The sequence below is a fragment of the Psammomys obesus genome, unplaced genomic scaffold (genome assembly GCF_907164565.1).
Source record: "Psammomys obesus unplaced genomic scaffold, mPsaObe1.curated_primary_1811, whole genome shotgun sequence".
Classification (NCBI taxonomy): domain Eukaryota; kingdom Metazoa; phylum Chordata; class Mammalia; order Rodentia; family Muridae; genus Psammomys; species Psammomys obesus.
The window spans coordinates 10,302,021-10,313,039 of record NW_026585698.1 but is presented as its reverse complement, the minus strand read 5'-3'; the positions used below and the strand labels follow the sequence as shown (position 1 = coordinate 10,313,039).

The following is an 11,019-nucleotide window of genomic DNA, read 5'->3' as shown; positions in this document are numbered from 1 at the left end:
TCCTGTGCACGTGCATTTGTGTCTATACCTGGTTTATTCCTGTGCACATTACCACAATGCAAATGTTTACATGCAGATCGTTAATAGTTTTTAAACCACAGTTAGAATCTTCATTTTTTTTTTCTGACTAACTAGTTAAAATGAGTGCAAACAAGTACTATTTATATTAATGTTTAGACTTAAGCACATTGGCTGATGCCTTTAATCCCAGAATTTAGAGGCAGAAGTAAGCTGATCTCTGTGAGTTCAAAGACAGTTTGGTCTACATAATGAGTTCTAGGTTAGGCAGGGTTACATAGTGATACCTTGTCTTTAAGGGGAAAAAAAGGTTTGGATACATTAATGTTTAGAAGGCTCCACAAGTAATTTTAGAAGCATTTCCCAAATCCCAGATTAGAAAAAAATGATTAGAAGGCAGTTCTTCCGCAACTGTGCTGTGGCTCTCCCACTCTTTTACACTGCTGAAAGCATTGTCATTTGCTACCAGAGAACTGGCAAGAACAACGACTTGTCTCACCCTTTATTGGGATGTTTGCCATGGGCTAGGGAGACCCTGCTGCACACTTGACCTGTGTCATGTCCTGTTGTTGTTGTCATGGAAACTGTAGATGAAAGAGTAATATCACACTGTGTGAAAGAAGAAAGAGAACTGGAAAGCACGTCATTTCCCATGGTCACCAGGTGAGCAGTGGTGCCAGGCTTAAATGCCAAAGCCTTGCTTTAAGACACAGGGGCAAGGCAGAAGACTGGACTCTCCCATTACTCAACTGTATGTGGCAAACAACACAGGAGCTGACTGTTTATAAGGAAAAAAAGGGGGGTGGAGGTGGGGTTGGAGAAATGGCTCAGTGGTTACGAGCTCCAGCTGCTCTTTCAGAGGTCCTGAGCTCAATTCCCAGAACCCACATGGTGGCTCACAGCATCTATGGCTGTAGTTCCATGGGACCTGATGCCCTCTTCTGCTCTGCATACATGCAGACAAAACGCCCATATGCATAGTCACATCCTTATCCTTATTTGAATACCAAATTGATTCAATCAGGACTGTTCCACCACAGTGCCAAAGGTGCCATCTTTCAGGTTTTAGTATTTCTGAAATCTAGACACCTGGTTGGTAGTGTCTTAATGCTAACTGGCATCTTCTCTGATAATTGGTGCACAGAGATGGACGATCAACAGTCAGGGGCATTTTGGAGTCAATGAATGTGCTGTTTGTTTGCGTGTCCTTTCCACAGAGATGATGTTGCTGACAGAGGAATCATAGATTCAACATGGCCGTTCTTACCATCTTGTCTTCTAGAGATGCCTACCTCAGTAAAACAGTCTTCACTTGCACAGTTGTAAAACCAGGAAGTGAGAAGTTGGGCTGCCTGGGCTTTGCAGATGGCATAGTATGCTGCTTTTCCTCTGGAGTTAGTCTTGCAGGCCGTCCTTTCTCCTCATCCCTTGACATGGCAGTGTCCTTTAAATCGGAGCCGGCTGGTTCTTTTTTATTTTCTGAGAAGCTTGTGCAGGATGGTTTTTTTTTTTTTTAATCATATTCTTCCCCATCCCCCAGCTCTGACCAGATATTTCCCTCTCTCAGCCCAGTCAACTTCATGTGCCTTCTCTCTCTTAAAAACAGCAAAACCACGACAAAAAAAAAACCACTCAAAAACTTGAAGCCCACCACATGTTAAAAGCCATCTCAATGCACATTGTATCAGCCTCTGTCCCCTGTGGGCTGTGTGTTCTGTTTCCTGTCTGGCTTCCGCCTACCTTCCCAGACTCATCTCCTATCACTCTTCCCCCTCGGAGCCAACTTCCATGCATCCCTTATGGTTTGCCTCACTGACTTCTCAGTGATAGACAGTCTTTGACCTTTTAGACCGAACCGGGTTCTTCAGGTATAATCTTTCCTTTGTGTAGTGGTAAGAATAGAGCCCAGGGCTTTCATACACTCTGTCCCCCTGTATTGTCTTTGATACCATTTTGTTTTTAAGATTTATCTTTAATTATGTATGTGTGTGTGTACATGCATGAGTGTATGCACATGTGAGTGCAGGTGCCTGTGGAGGCCAGAAGGGGGCATCAGGTCCCCAGGAGTTAGAGTTAGCAGGTGTTGGTGAGCTGTTGTGTGAGTGCTGATAAGTCAATTTGGGTCTTTTGTAACAGGAGTAGTAGTACCTGCTCTCAGCTACTAAACCTTCTCTCCAGTGTGTGATATTTAATACTGAATTCATGTCTTTCTTATTTGAGAAAGGTCAATTCTTTCCCAAACAAGGCTAGGATGGTTGTGTCTTTCCTAAAGCTGTAGAGCCACTTGTATTCAGGATTCTGGCCCAGGGCTGGCCAACCTGAAAGCTGTGTCTGTCATTGGTCTTTTCTTCAATGCCTAAGGCCAGAGAAGAGCCCATGAATCAATCCTGTAGGTTTCAGGACATGGCCTGGATGCTTTCCCATTCCATGTTCACATGTTGTGGATGTACACGGGTGTTTGTGAGTTCAAACGTGCACACACACGTGTGTGTGTGGGCATTGGAGGCAAGGTGTTGGTTGGTGTCAAGTGTATTCCTCGATTGCTTTCGATGTTATCTTGAGGCAGGGTCTCTCACTGAACCTGGGACTTACCAGTTCGGCCAGGGTGGCCAACAAACCCCAGGGATCCCCTGGCCTCCCTCTCACACCATTGCTGGGGTGACAGGCTTATGTCACTGCATTCAATTTTTTACATGGGTGCTGAGAATTGAATTCAGGTCCTCATGCTTACACAGCAAGCCCTTTATGGATTGAGCCATCTCACTCCCCCAGCCAGCCTCCTCTCTTTGCACAGATCCTTGGCTCCTTCGAGTCATTCCTAAAGTACCCATCTTCCCAAGCCCTCACTCCTTCTCATTAAACTGTAACCTCCTGGAAGTTGGACCTTGTTTGTTTGGGGCTAGAAATGAAAGCCGAGAGTTCATGCATGTTCAGTGCCAGCCAGGACCTGCTTCTGTTAGTATCATCTGCCTAGCAGTGACATGTGATCTTGCATAAGGACATAGTAGGAATCTTAAAGGAAAACATTTTTATCCTGCTTCATCTTTTTAGAGGCTGGAGCTCTCTCATAAAGGAGTCTAATATAACTTCATCCTTCTACTTGCAGTGGGAAAGCCCCTTTAAGAGTAGAATTAACCTAAATTAATTTAAAGAGAGGTTACTGGTCGGTGTCTATCTGGGTTCTTAGTGCCTACTTCCTTGTAACAGGAAGGATTAACTGCAAGTGTTTCTGCTTCCCTTCAGGAATTAAGTGATTTACAGCGTGACCCACCTGCTCACTGCTCGGCGGGACCCGTGGGAGATGACTGTAAGTTTACTCTGTTGCTAGGCTTTGCTGCCATTGAAAGGGTGGCTTTGAGGAACTGTCAGTGACTCTCATTCCTCTGTGTTTCAGTGTTCCACTGGCAAGCAACCATCATGGGGCCCGTAAGTACAACTCACACGTGTGGACTAACCCCCGTGGCTGCTCTTCACTCTTGCCTTTTGACCTCTGTGACTCAAGTTGAATATTCTCACCCTCTGAATCACTCAGGAGGCAAAACATGATTGAGGGTTTGCGGTGATGTTCTAAAGCATGGCACACACAAGCTGGGGCCCAGCGCTGTTTTCCTGCGCTGATACCTCATTACAGAACAAGGGCACGCTCTCTGTGCAAGCAGTCTGTGTGTTGGATTTATTTTATTTTTATTTATTTTTAATGCAGTGTCAGTTGTTTTTAAAGGAAGTGGAGTGTTCCTCATGCATCCACAGTTTTAGGAGGTTTGAGTTAAATCTGCTACGTCTGGCAACTGTCAGTTTGCAGTAGGCCTCACCATGGCTCTTGACGGCAGAAGAAGTGGAGGAGTCCAGCTGTGGGTGGTCCTTGTCACCTTTTGTGTTTTCTGCATTGCCTTAAACGGCAGACGACTGCTTATCACTGGCCCCTCTTTATTATCTCTATCTCTTTCTTCACCTGAGAAGCAGCGATGACTTGATACAGGCTTTTCTTTTTATGAACAGAATGCTAATAGTGAGAGAGCAAGGCACTGTGCTCCAGTCTGCTTTCTGGGTGAGAATTCCATAGCAATATCAATCCTGAATGGCCATAAATAATTCTCCCGGGATGCTTTATCTACCCTGTCATGGAATTTTTAATGATTTGGATAAACTGGGAGAAAAAACAAAAGTATGCCGAATTTCAAAGAAAAGTCCCTGACGAATTATCCTAAATGACTAAATTGTTCTATTAAGTTGTTATGTCAGAGGGGGAAAATGCAACACATTTACCTAACAGCTTTCAGTAAGAATGTAGTTCTTTTGGCTTAATGTTCATTATCTGCTACGAACCTTCCAAGCCCTGTCATCTAAAGGCACGCCTCCCCATCAGAGCCGTGGGCTCCACGGTATTCCTCAGGCGAATCACATGAAGCAGGCAATTGTGATACCGTTTTCTAAGCCCCTTATTGCAGCAGCATAAACAAAAGCGCCACCACCTTCTACAATGTCACTTGACTGTTCATGAGGGCTGTGCTTATCTTCGTAATTTGTTTACTTATTTTTTTTTACATTTAATAAACTGGAATTAAGCAACATTGTAAGAATAATAATTATGCAATAAAATCCCCTAATCTTTGTGCAGAACTTTAAGGAGGGAAAGAATGACAGACCTGTTTTTATTACCTATGATGCATTCCAGTAAATATGAAGGAATTAAGATGGAATTTGAGGGATATTTTGCTACTATTTTTGTGTTTTTTTCCTTTAATCTTTCTCTCTGGTTTCTATATAATATAAATATTTATGGCCACTTAGGTGACTTAAACTCCTTTGGTAAAGTTGATTCTTAATTCAGCATTTCATAAACACTGAATTCATCCAGCTTGGTTTTAGAGTTTTATCTTCTACAATATAAAGTACTAGCAAATGAACATTAGGGTAAATTTTATGATGGTGCCCACTTAACCTCTCACATATTCCCTTTTGGTTGTACTTAAGTAGATGACAGAACTTAAAAATTTGAAACTAAAAAGGCAAATATTAGTTGTAACCTTGTAAGGATACTGATGGCCGCTCTAGGAAACCCTCCCTCCTCACAGCGGTCCTCGTGTGTACACTGGTACCCATGATCTGTTTGCTCAAACCACACTGCTGTGTGCATCTGCTTCTCTTTAAACTTGGTGAGCACCTTGGAAAACTGCATTCCTGGGAAGGAGCCAGCTCTCCAGGTAAATTCCTCGACCTCATGATGGAAGGATCATGCTTTTTTTTTTTTTTTTTTTTTTTTACAAGCAATATTGGATTCGGTTGTGTAGAAGATGAGGGCATCTCTTTCACTGTTAACCTCTGGGGGACTGTTCAGAGTGGCTGAGTATGTGCTGTGGCTGGACACTGACCCTCCCTTTTGTGTAATTTCAGCCCGACAGCGCATATCAAGGTGGAGTCTTCTTCCTCACTGTCCACTTTCCGACAGACTATCCCTTTAAACCACCAAAGGTATTTAATCCTCTGACTCACGTGTCTTGTAGCAGGGCTTCATACTGTCCGTCCAGAGGTGGTCTTGTGATGTCCCAGACCATGGGTGCGTTAGTGTGTGCAAGCTCCTTTGTGCAACCTTTAAGTCTAAAGTACTCTTTCTTCTATTTTTTTTTTTTTTTTTTTGTCTAATTTATTTTCTGTGTGTTGATGCCTAGTTTACATATATGTCAGTGGGAAGGTGTTGGATCCCTTGAAACTGGATTTACAGATGGTTGTGAGCGGTCATGTGGGTGCAGGGGAATTGAACCCAAGTCCTCTGGAAGAGCAGCCAATGCTCTTAACCACTGAGCCATCTTTCCAGCCCTGAAGTACTCTTTCTTAGTCGAGTATTTTTCTGTGCCTGCCAAATAAAAGGTTGCACTGGCTGTAAGTTAGGCCCCTGGACCTTTCTTCCTGACGAGATATGTGTAGTAATGTTTTTACAGCCAAGGGTCAGGCTTTTCTATCCAGGGTTACCTGAAGAGGACCCCGTTTTCTGATTGAAGTATTCACCAAATGCATCTTGAATGTCCACCCCGTCCCCTCACAGTGGGAACCACAAAGGAAGGACAGTGGATGGCAGATGGGGATGAAACTCATTCTCTGAGGTTTAAGGTCCAAAGAAGAAACAAGTGACGGGGGTGTGAAAGAGGGAAAGCAAGCATATACGCCTCCAGGGAAATAGTTACAGCGTTTTAAAAATACCTAGTTTAAAATCATATGGATGATGTCACGCCACAGTGACTGGGATTTTTCTGTTGGTTTTGTAGGACAGGTGACAAGGCGAGGCATCTCACTTCTGTCCTGACAGACTCCGTGTCCTGTTTATAGGTTCAGTGGCCTTCTGGGTCTTACTGACAGTCAGGTTAAGGGAGTATTTTGAGGTGTAATGAAAACCAGAGGAATTGGTCCAGGTGCCACTCAGCCAGTCACACCATCCACTGCAGACTTCCCTGTTACTCCTCAGGCACTTGCCAACACCTGAAGGAGAGGAGGAGGTTAAACTGAGTCAGTCTCCTTCAAATTCCCGGTAGCTAAGCTGCATGTATACATTTCTGTTCCAAAGCTGTGTAAGGCTGAACATATATTACCCTTGAGTGGGTTGGTTCTGTTTGCTCATAGTTTTTGATCAACACATTTTCTGTTGCGTTTTATGTTTAGATTGCTTTCACAACAAAAATCTACCACCCAAATATAAACAGTAACGGAAGTATTTGTCTTGACATCCTGAGGTCCCAGTGGTCGCCAGCTTTGACTGTATCAAAAGGTAATTTTATTTTTCAGATTTAAAGTAGGCATGGGGAGGATTGTACAATGTCTAGGGACTAGAGTTGAAACAAATAGCAAAAATCAGACAAAGACGATACCACAACCAACTGTGCTTTCTGCTGTTCAGATTTTGCTTTTCTCTAGCAACTCTTCAGTCACTCTGGCTTTGGAGAAATGAATAGATGGGCAAGTCTAAATGAAACCAGTGGTGTAAAATGCTGGAACTAAGGGCTGGAGAGAAGGCTCAGGGAGTGACTGCTCTTTCAAAGGACCTGAGTTAGGGTTCCCTGCACTTTGAGTTGGGTAGCTCCCAACCATCTGAACCTCCAGATCTAGGAGACTTGATGCCCTCTTCTGGCCTCCAAGATCAACTGTACTCACATGCACACACACGTAGGTGTGTGTGTGTGTGTGTGTGTGTGTATCCCTATGGACACACACATATACACATAATTAAAAATAGAAAATGAATCTTTTGCTTGTTTGTTTTTGGTTTTTGATTTTTCTGAGACATGGATTCTCTATGTAACCTTGCCTGTCCTGGACTTGCTTTATAGACCAGGCTGGCCTTGAACGCATAGAGATCCGCCTGCCGCTGCCTCCCCAGTGCTGGGATTACAGACATGCACCAGCACGCCCAGCTAATAGCTTGTTCTTAAAAGGGGTAATTTTGTAGGAGAAGCAGGGTTCACAGCCATAAATGTTTCAAGTCTTAGGTAAAGCCAGAGGCTTCAGGCTGATTATTTATAACTGGCCATTTTCCTGACCTGAAATGGTCATGTAACATCCTTTCATAATCAGCAATGTACTTAAAGTGAATGAAGTAAAGACTGTCTATAGTTAATGTGTAGTTACTCATATTATTATATAGTTTTTCTCAGAATGATGTCACAAGATGTCTCTGTCCTTATACTTTAAAGAAATGGCAGCCTGCCGGGTATTCAGTGCCTATTTGCTGATGCTGTGGCTCTTTATTGTTAGCTTCTGAAACTTTCCTCTGAGAATATAAACTGTTTCAGTCTCATCATATTCAGAATAGGATGACAGAATTACCAAACTCGGTCACTGCGCTCCTGATGCCGAGCGCTGGGTTAGCTCTTTGTTTGCTTTAGTGTGTGATGGTAAGGTGGGGACAGATGGCTCCTGGCAGCAGGAGGGGGCACATGGGGACCTTCACTCGTGTCCATGTCAGGAGGTAGCTCAGCCCTCACCTATTCGGACACTTTTCCCTTCCCAGGATTTAAAGGCCCCTGTTTGGTCTGGATGTCCAAGGAGACCAGGAAAAAAATATCCATCCTGTTGATTTAATGCACAAGGCCTGAGTCTCCTGGGGCAGGGTGAAAATGAACATTCTGTTTTCCCTTCATCATCGCTGCCCCTTGTCCCTGCCGTCTAAGAGTCTACTTTGCTCTATAAACTTACCTGTAGACTGGAAGGAGTAGAAAAAACATGAACCAACATAGCAGAGGGTGGGGGGGAGGGAGAGCAAGATGCTTCCATGGAGCTCCTTGGATATCACACATGTGAAGCAGGTGAGGACTGGGGTTTGTTTCTTCCTATTTCGGATACTCAGGGAGGGTTTTGTTTTTAGGACAAGGTGTCACTTAGTAGTCCAGGCTGGTGTCCAGCTGGCAGTCATCCTGCCTTAGCCACTCATTAGTGCTGGGGTGACAGGCATGTGCTCCTGGTGTAGAGTTGTTTTTGTTTGTTTTAAGTGTAGCTATTTGCATCAGTAGTTGTGACATGTTTAGCAACAGATACAGATTTTTATTTATGTTTTAAAAATATACAAGTTAAACAGAGATGGCTGTTTATGTTGTCTTTAAATGAATACGATCAAACATGAGGTGCGTGGCATGGAAGATTTGTTGGAGAAAACTTTACGTGTCACACACACGCATGACTTGAAAGATAGCTAACAGCTACTTTGGAGGACACACATTGTTTTAGGCAAATAAAGATAACTTCGAATTAAAAATATCAAATTTAAATAATCTAAAAAAATTACAAGGGGCTGGAGAGATGGCTCAGAGGTTAAGAGCACTCACTTATCTTCTAGAGAACCCGGGTTCAAAATACCCATTTCCACATGGCAGTTCACAGCTGTCTCTAACTCCAGTTTCAGGGGATAATCCGACACCCTTTTATAGACATACATGTCGGCAAAACACCACTGCACATGAAATAAGAAATAAAATTAAAACAAACAAACAAACAAACGTAATGACATTTACCTGCCAACTGAAGTTCATATGAAATGTAGCCCCCAAAAGTTTTGTGTTTTTGCAGTGCTGGATTTTTTTGTTTTGATTTTTGGGTTTTTGTTTTTTGTTTTGTTTTGTTTCTTGCTAAGGCCCCAGGCTTGTCAAGCCGCCTGCCACTGACCTGCACTCTTGCCTCTGCGTGTTCCTCTCTTTCATTTTCTTTATATCCAGGGCAGTTATTTTCAGGTGTGTAAATTTTATGAAACAGCCCGGCATAGCCTAATGGAATGTTCTCTTTCCAATGTAGTGTTGCTGTCCATATGCTCACTGCTCTGTGATCCTAACCCAGATGATCCCTTAGTACCAGATATTGCACAGATCTATAAATCAGACAAAGAAAAGTAAGTGTTCCCTGCTCTGCGCTTCCGGTTGGGTGCAAGTCCATGTAGTCCATGCCTGTGCATATTTGAGCATATTTAACTCTTCTTTTTTTAACGCTCTGTCTTAAGACAGACAAACCTCTTTCCTGGTTAATGGTTAGGATTAGTAGTGCATGTTCAATGTCTGTGCTGAGACCTCGTCATTTCTAGCTGGTAAATTAGATGTGAAAGGATTTACTCACTGGGCATTGTTTCTGCATCTTCTCCTTGAAAGAGAGGTTTCTCTGCCCATTCCCGCTGACATTATCTTCAAGCCACTTCATCCTCTGGTGCGTGAGTTCATGTGAATCTCAGAGATAACCCTCCCTCTGTGTTGGCTTCTATAGATCTTCTATAGATTTCTTTTTGAAGTTGGTGTGTGCGTGTGTGCCCCTTTTTATAGTTCACATATATTTTTATATTGATTTCTGAGGAACCCAGGACTCCAAAAGTCATTTATGTTTGCTTTTATGTTTGCATGCATTTGTGTTCCCCCACCCCAGATGACAGGTGTATGCATGACGGTTAGCATGTGGAGGCAGAAGACAGAGGACAGACAGAGGCTGCTGGGGGCTAAATGTGTATATTTTTACTCTCTCTTTCTTTCTATGCCTACAGATACAACAGGCACGCAAGAGAATGGACTCAGAAATATGCAATGTAAAGTTGAAAACACTTTCACTTATACCAGAGTACTGTAAAATCTATGTCTTTTTCAACATTAGCAGTAAATCGAGCGCCGCCGTTTGCCGTCTCCTTTGTCCCATGAACCCTTTGGTTTTTACCCATTTTAAATGTGTTTTTGAAGCAAGACAAAACAAACTTCCAAAAATACCCTTGACACTATGCTGAGAGTGTTTAGCATCTTGTGCTCGCTGAGGAGGACATTTATTTTGGTTTCTGAGACACTTGGACACCTGCATCTCTAGCAAGATCTGCGCTGTGACTGAAAAGCAACCAGATTTTTTTTTCTGAAATGAGATGTTTTTACATGAGAAACACTGTATGTATTGTCCAAGATGTCATCACTTTTATAAATCTGAATCTCAGATTTCATTCTTTGTTAGCTCACTTTATAATTTGTATTTTTTTACTGTATAGACTAAATATATTCTGTGTCAACTCATGACTTTCTTTTCCCTGTGAACAGTATTGAAGCCCCAGCAGCTGATGATGAATTAACTGTGGCCCCTTGTCCTAGGATATTCTGTGGGTGGAATGCATATCTCTTAAACCGGAACTGATCTTCACACTGTATTTCTCAGTATACTGACTAGAATGGAGAAACACTTGTTTTGGTTTTATTGTACTTGACTTAACTTTATTGCAATGTGAATTAATTGCACTGCTAAGTAGGAAAGTGTGTGACTTTTTTTTTTTTGTTGCTCTTCCCATTTGAATTTTTTTTTTCTGTATAGGTAATATTATATTGACACCTTTTACAGATCTTACTGTAGCTTTTTCCATATAAATAAAATGCTTTTTCTACTATTTGTCTTGATTACTTAATGCAAAAACCAAAACTGCTTGGTATATTCTCAAGGATCAAAAACTCTGTAGAATTTTGCATGAAAACTACTTCCAAGGTGGAAGATGTGCTCATATATATATGCATT

The 11,019-nt window shown here is 42.5% G+C and overlaps 1 protein-coding gene across 1 annotated transcript; it reads left to right on the top strand.

Annotated features, from left to right (window-relative positions):
• The first annotated feature begins 1,271 nt into the window (after positions 1–1,271).
• Positions 1,272–10,875, top strand: Ube2d1 (ubiquitin conjugating enzyme E2 D1). Its single transcript, XM_055598851.1, has 7 exons — positions 1,272–1,391; positions 3,262–3,325; positions 3,413–3,444; positions 5,413–5,490; positions 6,673–6,778; positions 9,292–9,385; positions 10,022–10,875. Exons 1-7 carry the CDS (start codon positions 1,272–1,274, stop codon positions 10,065–10,067), a joined length of 540 nt encoding a protein of 179 aa, XP_055454826.1. The 3' UTR covers positions 10,068–10,875.
• Positions 10,876–11,019: the final 144 nt, after the last annotated feature.